Source organism: Apiospora marii, assembly GCF_038362585.1.
Source record: "Apiospora marii strain CBS 49790 chromosome Unknown utg000011l_segment0_segment0, whole genome shotgun sequence".
In the NCBI taxonomy this organism is placed as follows: domain Eukaryota; kingdom Fungi; phylum Ascomycota; class Sordariomycetes; order Amphisphaeriales; family Apiosporaceae; genus Apiospora; species Apiospora marii.
In genome coordinates, this window is record NW_027117382.1 from 4,229,496 (window position 1) to 4,243,514 (window position 14,019).

General features: G+C 55.3%; 6 protein-coding genes across 6 annotated transcripts; 1 reads left to right on the forward strand and 5 right to left on the reverse strand.

Moving 5' to 3' along the window:
- Positions 1–19: 19 nt before the first annotated feature.
- On the reverse strand, positions 20–917 carry PG985_014484 (pyridoxamine 5'-phosphate oxidase; the record flags this gene model as incomplete). The annotated part of the gene is made up of 2 exons (XM_066834250.1): positions 20–451; positions 711–917. The coding sequence occupies 2 exons, from the start codon at positions 915–917 to the stop codon at positions 20–22; spliced, it is 639 nt and encodes a 212-aa protein (XP_066678990.1).
- A 665-nt stretch (positions 918–1,582) lies between these two features.
- PG985_014485 (uncharacterized protein) lies at positions 1,583–3,301 on the reverse strand (the record flags this gene model as incomplete). The annotated part of the gene is made up of 1 exon (XM_066834251.1): positions 1,583–3,301. The coding sequence occupies one exon, from the start codon at positions 3,299–3,301 to the stop codon at positions 1,583–1,585; it is 1,719 nt and encodes a 572-aa protein (XP_066678991.1).
- A 1,100-nt stretch (positions 3,302–4,401) lies between these two features.
- Positions 4,402–4,806, forward strand: PG985_014486 (uncharacterized protein; the record flags this gene model as incomplete). The annotated part of the gene is made up of 1 exon (XM_066834252.1): positions 4,402–4,806. The coding sequence occupies one exon, from the start codon at positions 4,402–4,404 to the stop codon at positions 4,804–4,806; it is 405 nt and encodes a 134-aa protein (XP_066678992.1).
- A 980-nt stretch (positions 4,807–5,786) lies between these two features.
- Positions 5,787–7,095, reverse strand: PG985_014487 (uncharacterized protein; the record flags this gene model as incomplete). The annotated part of the gene is given in 4 exon segments (XM_066834253.1): positions 5,787–5,925; positions 5,940–6,469; positions 6,558–6,928; positions 6,987–7,095. The coding sequence occupies 4 exon segments, from the start codon at positions 7,093–7,095 to the stop codon at positions 5,787–5,789; spliced, it is 1,149 nt and encodes a 382-aa protein (XP_066678993.1).
- Positions 7,096–9,339: 2,244 nt separating this feature from the next.
- On the reverse strand, positions 9,340–10,267 carry PG985_014488 (uncharacterized protein; the record flags this gene model as incomplete). The annotated part of the gene is made up of 2 exons (XM_066834254.1): positions 9,340–9,973; positions 10,071–10,267. The coding sequence occupies 2 exons, from the start codon at positions 10,265–10,267 to the stop codon at positions 9,340–9,342; spliced, it is 831 nt and encodes a 276-aa protein (XP_066678994.1).
- Positions 10,268–10,916: 649 nt separating this feature from the next.
- PG985_014489 (uncharacterized protein) lies at positions 10,917–13,450 on the reverse strand (the record flags this gene model as incomplete). Its single annotated transcript, XM_066834255.1, has 3 exons — positions 10,917–12,618; positions 12,746–13,119; positions 13,184–13,450. The coding sequence occupies 3 exons, from the start codon at positions 13,448–13,450 to the stop codon at positions 10,917–10,919; spliced, it is 2,343 nt and encodes a 780-aa protein (XP_066678995.1).
- Between the last annotated feature and the right edge of the window lie 569 nt (positions 13,451–14,019).

Here is a 14,019-nt window from a genome sequence, read left to right on the forward strand (position 1 = left end):
CATCATCGCCAAGTTAGATCTAGACTCTCAGCGATTCGGACGCGCGCCACTGCAGCACCTCGGCCTCGGTGATGAAGCGCAGCTTGTTGATGCTGGCAGGCGCGCCGGTCACGGCGCCCTTGGCGATCTCGGTCATGCGGCCGATGAGTGTCATATCGGTCAGACAGTAGGACACCGAGTCGGTCTTGACGCGGATGATGCCGATGCGGGGGTCGTTCTCGGACCCGTCGTGCGTGCCGTCGCCCAGGTCGCCCAGCCAGGCCTTCAGGGCCGGGCTGTAGTACTTCTTCACGACGGCGCGGTCCGTCTCGATGGAGGCGTCGCCGGCGAACGAGGCCCACTGCCCGGAGCTGTCCACGAAGGAGATGTTGGTGTGGGGGTCCTTGGCGAGCTCGTCCGTCTTGTGCGACTCGGTGTTGGTGGTGAAGAGGAGGTCGAGGCCACCGGTCTCCTATGGACGGGAAATGACGTCAGTGTGTTTCCCCCAAACTGAAGCTGCCGGATAAAAGGAGGACAAGAAGAGGGGTTATTGCGTATGCCCCGCCAATTGCCAAAGCACTGCTTTGGGTGTAACGCTTGTTGTACAGAGCATCCTGTTGATCCCTGATATGTACAGGAAAACACAAGCTGGGGCGGGCAAGCAATGCCTTCGCCATAAAGCAGGTGTTCACATGTGTGTAGCAGCAAAAGAGGGGACAATAATCACGTACCTGGCCGGCCACAGCCATGCAGCGGGAGCTGAGCTTGCCGTTAGAAGCGTCGCGCGTCGTCATCATGCCGAACTTGCAGGTCTGGGCGAACTTGCTCAGCGCCTCGACCTTCTCCTTGAGAGAGGCCTTGGGGTCGGCGTTGGCAGCGCCGTAGGGGTCCGCGGGCTTGTCGCCCGTGTTGGCGTTGGAGAATCCAGAGGAAGACATGGTGCGGATGTGTTGATTGGTGTATTGGAAGAGTCTTTTTGACGATTGGCTCAGTAATGTTCTCCGGAGGGTGAACATGTAATGCAATGATGGTATCTTGGAGGAGAATTGGTATATAGAAGAAAGAGGCTCTGCAATTCTTCGTCTGGTCTGATGATGAACGGGAACTAAGTAGGGTTATCAAGTGACGGGTGCCATCCCATTTGAGGACCCTGAAGGCCCAGGCACGCCTGCCTGCCTACGTCGTACGCAGCCGTTACCCCATCATTGAGGGAGGTTGCACATTGCAAACAGTGGCAGCAGTATGTCGTCATGCGACATCATCGAACATGCTCAATGGCGCTTGCCGTCTACTTTTTTGTCTTGGAGATCGAGTACGGGGATCGAGAGTTGAGATTGAGCCGCACCTGCCCGATGACGAAAGCACTTTGCATAAATGCATACATCTGCACAACTCATCCACATGCGACCAAGCGACATCTGCATAAGAAAGAATCTCATGGGTCCGCCCCTTTTTGCAATTAAGGGACGATCTTGCATTTGGATTTACAATTATCGTCGGTCAGATTTGTGGATTTACCTGATTATTTGATCATTCATAGATCTCCACATGCATCGATACAAGATCAGGCATCTGGAACTAGCAGCTAAAATTGTAACCCACACTAAGCAATCCAGAACCATATCCTCTCAATAAAGTTCCTAGGCACCGGCTCAACCCAAGTAGACTCAAGCCGGTCGATCTCGGCCTTGCCGCTCCAGAGGTCCATTTCGGCGGGCTTGACCATCTTGGTGCGTTTGACCAGCTTGTAGCCGAAGAAGAGGCTCGCGAAGATAGGCATATCGATGTAGGGCGGCAGAAACGTCTTGGCGCTGAACTTGCCCGGGAAAAACGCGTCAAACCCGTTGAAGAAAGCGACGACCAGACAGAATGCGATGGCAAAATAGGCCAGCCACGGTTGCAACGGCGACCGGTAGGGCAGGGACTCGCGCGGGATCCCGTGGTGTTTCAGACCGGCGTAGAACCGCAGGTACGTGAAACAGATGGCGGACCAGACGAGCAGCGTCGAGACAGCCGAGAGGTTGGAAAACCAAAAGAAGACGTCGGCGCCGCGGTGGTTGACGTTGAGGTAAACGAGACACGAGAGCAGGGTCGTGGCGCCGACGCAGGCGTAGGGCACGCCGAAGCGCTCGTAGGCGAGGAACTTGGGCGCCTTCCCGTCAAGCGCGGCGGCGTACATGACGCGCGTCGACCCGTAGAAAGAGGAGTTGCCCGCGGACCAGGCCGACGACAGAACCACGGCGTTGATGATGGTTGGTAATACCGCAATGCCACCGTTCTGGATAGCGATCACGAAGGGGGACTGTGCGGCGCCCGGGGCGGAGCTGGCGATGGCGTCGAGAAGGCGGTCGTCGTGCGAGGAGACGCAGAGGCCCACAAGGAAGATGGCGAGGACGTAGAACAGGAGGATGCGCCAGAAGACGCGCCGGATCGCCTTGGGGATGTTACGCCGCGGGTTCTCCGTCTCGCCCGACGCGATTACCACCATCTCGCTACCGCCGTATGCGAAAGTGGCCTGGATGAAAACTTTCCAGAAAGCCAGGAACCGTCCGAGCGCGCCGTCTGCCAGGTAAATGTTCATGGGCCCCGGGTCGACCCAGTACCGGAAACCGATGCGGTCGCCCGAGGGTGTGCCGCCCAGCGTGATGATGAACATGAGCAGGATCAGCCCAATGATGGTGGTCAGCTTGATGGCACCGAAGACGAACTCGGCCTCGCCGTAGATGCGAACCGGAAAACAGTTGACGGCGACCATGGCGAGGAACAAGACAGTGATCCAGACCACGTCGGGGACTGGGTTGGGCCAATAATCGATAATGACCACCGAGGCCGTTACCTCGATGGGCACGCCGATGGCGAGCTGGTACCAGTAGTTCCAGCCCAACGTAAAGCCCAGGGCCTCGTCGACGTAGCGCGAAGCGTAGACGGGCACGGCGCCGGGTAAGGGCAAGTACGCCGCCATCTCGCCCAGGCTGTTGATGACGGCATACAGATTACAGCCCGTCAGCGCGTACGCCAGGAAGGTCGAGAGCGGGCCCGCCACCGACAGCATCTGCCCCGACCCCACGAACAGGCCGGTGCCGATGGCGCCCGAGAGCGCCAGGAACTGCACGTGTCGCGACTTGAGCTTGCGCTCCAGTGTCCCGTTATGCCGGGTCTCATACTGCTGTTCGCGTTTCAGGTCGCTCAGGGTGTCGTCGTTATTGTTGGTGTTCTGGCGCTGCTCGGCGCTGATAGATAGTATCTCATCCTGGCCACGGGCATGCTGCTGTTGCTGTGACTCGAGATCCTTTTCTCCTCGGCGGCTTGTTGCTGGTTCCATTGTCCCCGTTTGCTCAGAATCGGATTCCTGGTTTCTGTTGTTAAAGTCTTATACGTATCGGTTCTACGCCGCTTTGCTCATGTAGAGCTAAGAGGCGATCATAAAAACAGCTTGCAGCAGTTCCGTCCTCGTTGACATCTGGGGGAGCGCTTATCTTCAACTCAACGGCACCGGAGGTCTCAATGCTACGTATCATTGGGATCAGAAGCCAAGCATTCTCTATCCAGGATGCGATTCGTCCAGAAGAGAAAAGACCCCATGTCTTATCCTGAGATGATTTACTTAACTAGAAAAGGTAGGAGGTAATAATGTATGAGTGCTGCACGTGGAAGAGAGCTTGGCGTTCGCTTCCCCGCACTACTTACTCCCAGCGGTCGCTGTAGTAAAGCGAGCCGCCCCGAGCAAGTTCATTCGTCAAGTTGTGAATTATTCCCATTCATGGAGGCAAGGGCTGGATTCGGTTGGTTGCTGCATGACACATCAAGCTTGACTGCTGGTAGCATGTCGGTTCACGATGTCCCTTTCCCCTGTTATCGCATCCTCTTTGGATAGCAACACTACCTATTCACACTCAATGGTTTGCCGCTATGGCCTATAGAACCTGTCATATCGTGATAGACGTGTTTGCTGCCAATGCTCTTCCCCCAATTTGGTGGTGATGGCTTTGTCGCCAATCTTCAATATATATCCCCTTGATGGCGATAGCGCTGCGATAATATAACCCGTGGGTGACCAACAGACCAATTAATCCAATCAGATATGATTTTAAGGGAACAAAACCTCTGCCAATAACACCAAGCGGTCCCTGGTTTACACAACGCAGCATGATCTGGCAGGAGCGGCGCTTTCGCCATCAAGGGGATACATGTGGAAGGTGGACCGGGAAAGAGGCGTGCCTTCCAGTATCATGGAAGTCGACTTGTGGAAGGTGCGTTGGAGAGGGAGGCAGGCGTTCCAATACAGACGCCATTGATCAGTCGTCACATATCCTCCACAGAGCAGTGGTCGTCTTCCCAGCAACCTTCCAACTCCAACTAGGTTTATCGCAGCAACAAATCTTGGACGCATCTTTCTTCGAACAGTGCTTATGACTCGTTATCATGGCTTTCACTCGCTTCTCCGACCTGCCCCCGGAGTTGCAGGTTATCGTTTGGAAATTTGCATTGCTGGCCGAGTCCCAAGACCGCGTCGTGCTGCTACACCGCACCAATTACATCATCCCCCAACGCCATCTGATCAGTCCCTTTCTCCGGACATGTTCAATCTCTCGCGACGAAGCCTTAAGGTTCTATACGGTGGCCCTGGAGGTGAAAGAGTTCCCGCTGCTCCCCCAACCAATCCCCCTCGACAATGCCGAACGGAAAGTACAATACGGCCTCACCCGAATGCACATGCTTCCACGCCGAGGTAACATCTACCTCAATCCCAACCACGACACCTTCATCACAGGCTTGAGCTTCACGATGCACTTTGTGGACACGTCGGGCGTCGAGACCAGAGAGTAGGCAACTCATCCCGTCACCGAACGCCTCCCTCTAGCGGCATGCCAGCAGGTCCGAAACCTCGTCCTGGCTCAACGCGGCTTCGAGACCGACAGTATGATAGAGAGGTGGCTTCTAGGCCGCCCCTACCGACCAGATGAACCGGATCTGGCCCTCAGCCCAGCGTTTTACTGTGGATGTCAAGCCGACGAACTCTGGCGCCGGCCCGTCTTCAGCGGCTGTACCACTTTCCAGCACACCTGGGTATCTTTTGAGCGCGAGGAGCGAGGCCTTGTCGGGGTTCAAGGCCAGTAGGACATGTTGCCTTCAGCCCACGCCTGCGCCTGGTACCTCAAGCGTTTCATGGATGAGACTGGGGGCAGCCGGAGCGAGTTGAATATTCGCACATGGCCCCTAAAACCACTGACGCTCGCAGGAATAACTTGGTATGCCCATGAGTTTGATCCCGAAGACCAGATTAATGGAGGAAGAACTTGGTATAGCCTTGTGTCTGATCCGGAAAACCAGATGAATGGGGGACTCTTGAACACCGTGGTGGTCGACGCGGCTTTTTGGGTATGAACGAGGTTGAACTGTGCTGTATAGACTAGGCATCAGACGATGCTATCGGGATGACTCTGATTCCGTCATCATGATGTTATGGGTGTTGGAGTGGCTATCACATCCAATTAACAAGCGAAACAATTCGTCGTTGGACGAGCGAAAACCACTTGGGGAGACGAAGAGAGAATAAGATACCAATCATTAATACTATCGCACCTTTGCAGGCTCAGCTAGCTAGCCTCACTCTTTCCACCATTGAAAACATTGTAGGTCGCAAGGAACGAAACTATTGCCCGCCAAAGATGAGGATGCTATATTGGTTTGAACAGAAACGCACTGAAAATGACGGACTGATCAATGAATAAATTTCAAAATCTCACCCTCGGTGATGAATGACGACAAGACAAATGAAATAGCCCAAACATGCGCGAGCGCTGCAATTACCAGTTGATGAGGAGAGCAGCACCGCCAAACAGGGCCGCCGCACCAACGGCACCCGTCTTCATGGGCCCGGCCGCATTGATCGGTCCGCTGGCCGTGGCGGCCGGGGCACCGCCGCCGGTCGGGGTGGGGACGTCGCTGGTGAAGGGGACGCTGCCGCCGCTGGCGAGGAGCCGCCGTTGAAGGCGGGGGTGGGCGGGGTGGTGGCGGACGGGTCGGGGGCCTGGGAGGTGTTGTCGGGGTTGAGGACCTGGTTGACGACGTGGACGACGCCGTTGCCCACCAGAATGTTGGGGACGGTGACGCGCGCCGCGTTGACGAAGACGGCGCCGCCGTCCTCGACGGTGATCTTGAGGTCGGTGCCGTCCGAGGCCTTGATGGTGCTGTTCTTGAGCATGCTGCTGTAGGCCACCGTACCCGGCACGACGTGGTAGCCCAGGATCTTGCCCACGTCCGTGGCCGACATGTTGGCGAGCAGGCTGCTGATGGAGACGAAGGCGTTGTTGTCCGGGGCGAAGATGGTCACGTCCTTCATGCCGTCCAGCTGCGGGCCCATGTTGGCTGCCTTGACGGCGCCCGACAGGGCGGTGAGGTTGGACTGGGTCATCGTGTTCGTGTCGTTCTGGGGGAGGATGAGGACGCGGTCGATGATGTGGATCACACCGCCCGTGTAGTTGACGTCCTATCAATTTGCATGTCAGTCTCTCTCATCTTTCATTATCGACATAACAACAACTTCGGGTTGAGGAGACAAAGGGGGAGACACTTACAGCTGTCTTGACGGTGGAGTAGTACTTCAGCCCGCTGTAGGCCACGACCTTGCCATCCTTCTTCTGCACCTGGACGACCTGGCCGTCGGTGACGTTGGTGTACGACTGGTTGTTCAGCAGCGTGTGGGGGAAGACGGGCTTGTCCGTGAAGGCCGACGACTGGTACGCCCCCTTGATCACGTGGTAGTTGAGCAGGTTGGCGACCCAGCTCGGGTCCTTGACGGAGCCCCCGTAGGTGTTGACGGAGCCCCCGTAGGTGTTGACGGAGCCGTTGATGACGCCGTTGAGCGCGTCGTTGTTGGGCGCGAGGAACGTCACGTTCTGGGCGTTGTTCAGGGCGGAGAGGATGGTGGGGTTCGAGGCCAGCAGACCTAGCATGGCATGGTGAGCCGTATGATCAAGAAGCCATGCGGGTATACCAGGACTTACCGTTGAGCACCGACAGGCTGGAGTTCTGGGAGTTGAGGGCATCGGTCAAAGACTGGGCCGTCGCCGAGCTGGCCAGCGCCAGGCTGAGAGAAACTTGTTTCAGTTGCATATTTCGAATTGTCTTTGGAGAGAGAGTGTGTGTGAAAGTTGTTGGATAGCTCTCAGGATGAAGACACTAGAACTCGATGCGATGATGCGATGATGATAATAGAAACTTCTTTGGGATACTCTGGGGATATCGTGTGCTTTTAAGCACTCGAGGCATGCCTGGTAACTCCCACATGCGGTGCCCAAATCATATCATCCATCAGTCACACATCTGGTCCCAGCTCCAGAGAGGAGGCGCAGTTAGACGAAGTGAAAGTCGATGATGTCGACCAGCATACCTGGTAAGGCATCTCTCTCAACACCCCCCTGTTTCCCGCACGTAACCCAATCGGCATCCAGGCCAAGGTATCGTGGCTCATCCATTGATGTGGTGTTTGGCCTCCGGGGCTTTCCCAAACCGACGAACTGGCTCGTCAAGACCTCCCGCTCAGCAGAAAAGCATGTTTAGCTTTGGAGCTTCCTTAGTCCATGTCTGTGTCACAGGCAGGTTGTAACTGCCGACTTACCCGTCCGTTTTTCTGCTTTGCGTTTGATTGGGAAAGAATCACGAGCGCTGTATGGATTACTAAGGATTTAAGGCTCGCTGGTACAGATGGCGGCGACGAAGCCAGTGGGCAATGGGTAGGATGAAGATGCACCTAGCACGAGCCAGAGTCTAAAACCACGACGACGGATGGCCGACCATCTGGCAGTTCGCTGACAGGCTCGTAATTGGTCGGCGCATTCTCTCTGACCATGGACTTCCTTCACCTTGTTGATCCTGCTCCTGCGGTCCTGCCTACCTCTTGCTTACCTACAAAGATGAGCACCAACACGAAAATCGCCCATGAAGCATCAATTGATGTTGACATATGGTATATATGAGCATTGCATGTTTTCTCTGCCCAATCGAGCAATGGAGAGTTCTAGTATTGAGAGTCGATGTCGTCACGACTTTGCCAAGGCAAATTCATGCTCAGCCCAATGTTGGCAGTTAAAACATGGTGGTCCTTCAGCGGTGTCAGTGCTGGACAGCTCCCCCGCAATTGGCCACTGGGGGATCTGCACAGGCATCCGGGGTTCTGGGGCCACGCTAAGTAGCTTCAATGTCAGACAAGTCACCTCAAGTCACCTGCCCCGTTGAATACTGCAAACCGTATACGAGTAAGTGTATTGGTAGGATATAAAATCCTTGACTTCAAGCGGTATAGAAAGTGTGCCTCTGTGATACCAAGTACGTAATAAGTAGCATGCGCCGTATGGTTTAACAGCAGTCGTCGTAATAATGGTAAGTAAGCAGCAGGGCCAAAACTAACACGAAATAGCGCCGGGTAGCTCTGGCACGTACGTCGCCCGGGGCAGACACCCAACACCCGTACCAAGCAGAACAGGCTTCTGCCCAAGTGGGCTCTACTAAACATGCACGTAGGGGCTACTGCAAGTTCAGACTGTGAGTAGAAGGTATCGTATCGTATCATCTGATGGGTATCCCAACTTCGAAACAACCAGCAAGTCGTTCCGATCTCCGTGGAGATCAAAGAGGCGTGTTCTTTGTTGACGCGGCACTAACCCACGTCTGGTATTATTGAGTAACAAAACGGGCAGATCTTGGCAATAAGCTTCATGAATCATCATCAAGATTTCATGGGTGGGCAAAAGAGCCATGGGCCCCCAGGACTTGATCACTGGAGGCGCAGCATACCTCCCGAGCCGATAAACCCACCAACCGTTACCCCGGATCTCTTAGGCTGGGTTTCGAGGGGCTTGATGATTACATGCCCTTTCCACGTGGACAGCATCAACAGTTGCGTGGCCGACGGCTGTATGTCGGCGACGGAGCACCGCCCGGAGGCCTCAACCTTGGCCACGCACAGCTGTTGACTGAGTAACCTCGATGTGGCAGACCGCGCGAGGTATGAACTCGTGTGGTCGCGAACAAGAGTATCGTAATCGGTCCTACCGACAACATCAAGAACCTAACATCATTCCGGAGTATTTTTCCCTCTCCCCGGCCACTCTCGTGAACCTAATTTTGATGGCTCAATGTCATCCTAATAATAGCGACGGATGGAGTGTAAACGTGAAACCATGACCACGTCTGGAATTCCTCCTACATTAGATATCTTATCCGCGTGACATCTAACATGCATATTAACTGGCCTCCTAGGACTTTGCGACTTCTCCATACCCGGAGAGCTTTCGCCCCTTTCATGATGAAGGTCTATCGGACCCGGCATCCTTTACCATGCCCATGACCCAGTACTTCTCACGCCTCCATCGCCTCCAACCGCTCCACGACCCCAAGCAACCCGCTCCCCGCCCGGTAAGGCACCCACAAATCCACCCACCCCTCCCTCCTCGCCCCCTCCACCACCTCCTCCGTATACCTCTCCTCAAACGGCCTCTCCACATACAGCGCCCGGAGCCCGCACCGCTTCGCCCCCGCCAGATCCCCCAAATGCGCCGCCACGAGCGCCACCTCGCCCGGCTCCAGCCCCAGCCGCCGCACCGCCCCGAGGTACACGCTTGGGTCCGGCTTGTACGCCGCCCAGGTGTCGGACCCCCAGACCTCGTCGAACCCCAGCCCGTTGCGGCGGTCAAGCGACGCCAACAGCGCCTCGGACCCGTCCGACAGCGCCGTCGCGGGACCGAGTTTCGCGAACCGGGCGATGGCTTCCGCCGAGTCGGGCCACGCGTCCAGCTCGTGCCAGAGGTGCACCAGCTGCGCCGTCTGCGCGGGCGCGGTCCAGAGGTCCTCGAGCCGGAACTCGGCGAGCAGGGCCGCGAGGTTGCGTCGGTGCAGCTCGTCCTGGTGGACGAACGCGGCCGTTTTCTCCCCCGGCTGGTTGTCGTCATCACCCTTCTCGGGCACCTCCCTCGAGTCGATGTATCTCTGATACCTAGACCTTGGCAGCAGTATCAGCGAATGTCCAGCTAGGGAGTTCCTTGAGAAAAGACAGGAAACTGTGTAAGTTGTAGTTGGATAAGGAAACGAACCATTGAAAGGCGAACCACTCCCAATCACTAAACGTCATCACCCGCGCCCTCTCCAAGACCGCCGCATCCACGCCGCTCGACGTCCCCTCCTCGATCACCTTCCGGGCCGCCGCCTCCAGCCCCTTGGCTAGGCTGTAGCGCCAGTTGACCACGGTGCCAAAGACGTCGAAGAGGTATGCCTTGGGTCTTTGTTGCATTGTCGCGGTGTTTCTTCTTCTTTCTCAATGTGGTTTTATTCTAAGTGGCACAGTAACTGAACATGAAAGGGCAACTATACTAGGGAGAGAGTTATCCTCTGCATATTCCTTCAATCGTTCCATTATGCCCGCTACTTAAGTAAATGGTTCAAGGCAAAGTACTGAGGCTTGTGTGTATGCAAGTAGGACAATTGGGGATGTCGATACAAGGGCGCGCCCAGTGGTGTGTTCCCCGCATGCAATCCCCCATTGCAGCATCCTTTACCACGTCATGCCGTGCTGCCAAGAAAAAGGGTCCTCGACATGAAGAAGCTCCATGCGAAACACGTTTCTGGTAACATGCAACCAACAGATATTACAGAGAGTGGTAAAGAGATACATGCCATTCCTCAAAGAGCCTATTTATGTAAAATGCCTAGTATACAGGTAGTGAATCGTATGTCCAGCCAGATCGTCATCGACATGAAGTTTGTTAAAACACCAGAAAGCTCCCAGTTTCCAGGCCCACCAAACATTACGTACCTTTTGAACCCTCCTTTTCGGTCTAAATTTACAATCCCCCATACCGTTATGTGGTGTGTGTGTATACATGTGTGTGTGTGTGTGTGTGTCTTATACACCGATGCCGTCAACCAAGACGTCTGTCTAATTACTTCCCCGAAACCGTCAACATCTTCTTGTCGAGGCCACCGTGTATATTCGGCAGAAGCTTCGTATACTCCATGGTCATCTCCTGAGCCTCGTAGTCCCAGAACATGTTTGTCCAGGCGTACCTGGTATCTGCCGAAGGAAGCCTCGCGGCATCCGCGAACGGGTCGTATTGCTGGTCCTGGTCTTGGTTCTGTTGGCCCGCCACATTCCGACCAGCCGAAGAGTATTGTTGACCTTCAATGTTCATCAGTCCTATCATGGCGCGCGCCAAGCTCACGCCGTCCCACGGGCCCTCGCGCCAGCCGTGCTCCATAAGCAAGTCAATGGCAGATAACCTCAAAGGCAACACGCGGCACTTGGCCGCCACAAAGGCGAGCAGGGGCAGTATGCCGACCTCGTTGGTAAACCCGACCTGGAACGGGGTCGATATCCCAAGATAAGACCGGACATGGGAGATCAGCATGTCGAACTCGGAGGCGAAGCTATCGTAGGCTGTTTCGGACGGGTCCAGGCAGCAAGAGGTGAAGATGGTGGCCACGAGGTGGTGGATGGTGAGGAAGGTCAGGGGGCCTGCCATGCTCACGTTCCGCTCGGTCGCTACGAGGGTGCTGAGGCCGAGGCCAAACTCCTGTAACCTGGCAAGGTATAATGCTTGCTCCCATGCCAACCCGTCCTTGTCGACGCAGAACTCTGGGTGAAGATTGATCCACAGGGCCTTGGCATAGAAGCCGGCAAGAGAGTGGAGTATTCGATCCCATATCGCCCTAGCTTCCATGCAGGAGTGTGGTGTCGTATCTTCAGTCAGGCAGGTGACCGGGAAGTTCTCTTCGTCGTCCGAGGTGGGAGAGTCGTCGTTCAACAGCAAGTGGTAGGCCGACTTGCCGTGAGGAAATGGCACATTGACGGTTGCAATCGAATGCCGCGAGAAGATGTAAGCCATCTCATCCAGCTCTTCATAGGCCTCGTTGGGTTCAAAAGCCTCTGGTGGTTTCCACTTGAACACATGCAAACCCCTTTGACCCATCCGGTTCAAGACTTTGATCCCAGACCTCACCAGATTCCCTGCCGCATGGTAGTTTCCCCGCATATTCTCAAAGACAATAAGGAGCAGGTTTGCAGCCATGGCCATCCTGTCGTCGACGTTGTTGCTACTTATATCCTGCTGTAAGTATGATATCGCTTTGATATGATGGTCAAGGGCGGCCTGATGATGCCGGTTCTGGATCGAACTAGGCCACCATGGCCTGTCCGCCGTCTTGATCCAGGGATAGTCGGCCTTCAGGTCAATCAGAGCGCGAGAATAGGCACCGATACCCAGTATAGAGTGTCTGATAGCTTTCATCGTCAAGCAGTCCCGGAAGGAGGACCGGATCCAGAAGTTGGAGCCTTTGCCTGGAGATAAATGGTTGGCGACGCGCTCTCGAAACAGAGTCATATACCAGCCATCATCACCGGTGGCATCGAAACCCAGGTCAAGCTGCATCGGCAGCTTTGGCTGGATATCTGCCGTCGAACATAGGAGTACGGCAGCCTTTGAAGCCAGACATGCCGGGGCGACACGAGGTAACAGTTGACGACTAGGCGGTACTGCTTGCTTCGGCGTCTTGGGCAGCGTGTAGCCTTCGCACACAAGGCCGACGCTTTCGCATTTTGCGCATCCAGGTTTTCCCTCGTCACATTTTACGTGTCTCTTTTTGCAGCTGATGCATCTGTATGAAGTCCCTCGGTATAGACGAGGGGTGGCCCTGGGAAAGCCACGGGCCTCGCCCTCCAAGGTATCGGATCAGTGTGTGGCAACGAACAGAAGAAGACTCAAAAACTACTTACCCAGTCTTGACCTTGGGCTTGCTAGCACGTTTCTTCTTAACTCGATCCGTACGCTTCTGGGAGGCCCGGTGGGTACTGCTCGCCTCAGACCGCCCTGGCGAGCTACTCCGATCACTGTGGTTACTGGGACTACCACTCTGTGGGCTGTCAGTTTTAGCGATGAGTGAGCTCCTGCTGGACCCTGGAGAACTTCCAATTGCCGGTCGAGATTCCTCGTCCTCACGAGGCTTTGGGCCAGATGTTGTCATGGGTTGGCTCTTTGATGATGACTTGAGCTTGATGCTAGCGCCAAATAGCTTTGAGGGTGCAGTATGGATGGGGACTGGCTCAGCTAGAAAAATGCCAGCTGGCCTGAGGTTCCGAACCGCCATGAACTAGATATGGCCAGTGGCTCAGTCATTGGCTTTGCGTCCCACCATCCCGGTCATGGCTATCCACTTCAGTAGTCGTTGAGAGGCTGCCGCAGAACCAAGACTTCACATATCTTGGAGCCTGGGGATTCGTAGGATTCCACAGTCCGATTGCGATATCTGACGGGTGAGTCGATAACAGTGTTGAGCAGAGAAAAAGAGAAACAGTAGCATCGAGACTGGCGACGTTGCCAAATGGCAGTACGTCGGTCGATTGAGGCTCGTGTGCCTGGTGGGTTATGGTGATCTTGGCTGGAGTTCCAGCATAAGAGATATTGTAAGCCGACCCAGCCATGCGGAGAAGACCAAGAGAATCCATCAGCCCAAGTCAGCGGCGGGAGGGAAAAGCAGAGAATGCGAGCCAATCGCCAAGTCTTGTTCTGCGAGGTTATGTGAGACTGGCACATAGAGGGTTAGTGTCACGGGCAAATCTCACTGCATTAGTGCCATAAAGCAACCCCTGTTGAATCGTCAGCGCAGCCACCCCTAACGGTGTGGTCGGGCTTCTGGTCGGCTGGAGGCCGTCGGCAGGGTCACAACTGGCGCGATACAACACTATCTCGGCAGCAGCGTGCGCATCTCTTTAGGAGAATAATGCAGCCCCTCATGGTTCCAGGCGGCTGGGGCGGCCAGTTGCTAGCAAAACTGGATGCATATGCACATGCATGATATTGCTGGTGTTCATGTCGCCAAATTGCACTGATGCAATTGGCTTGGCAAGCTGTGACTATTGCATCTGCATCGCGAGCCGAGCCAATGACCATGCATATGCTCGCTGACCTTAGGCCGCAGAAAGCGCTGAAGCTTCTATGCATGCATGCATGCCATTGAGCGGCGGTTGTTTCACCGTCAATCCCGGGAAGT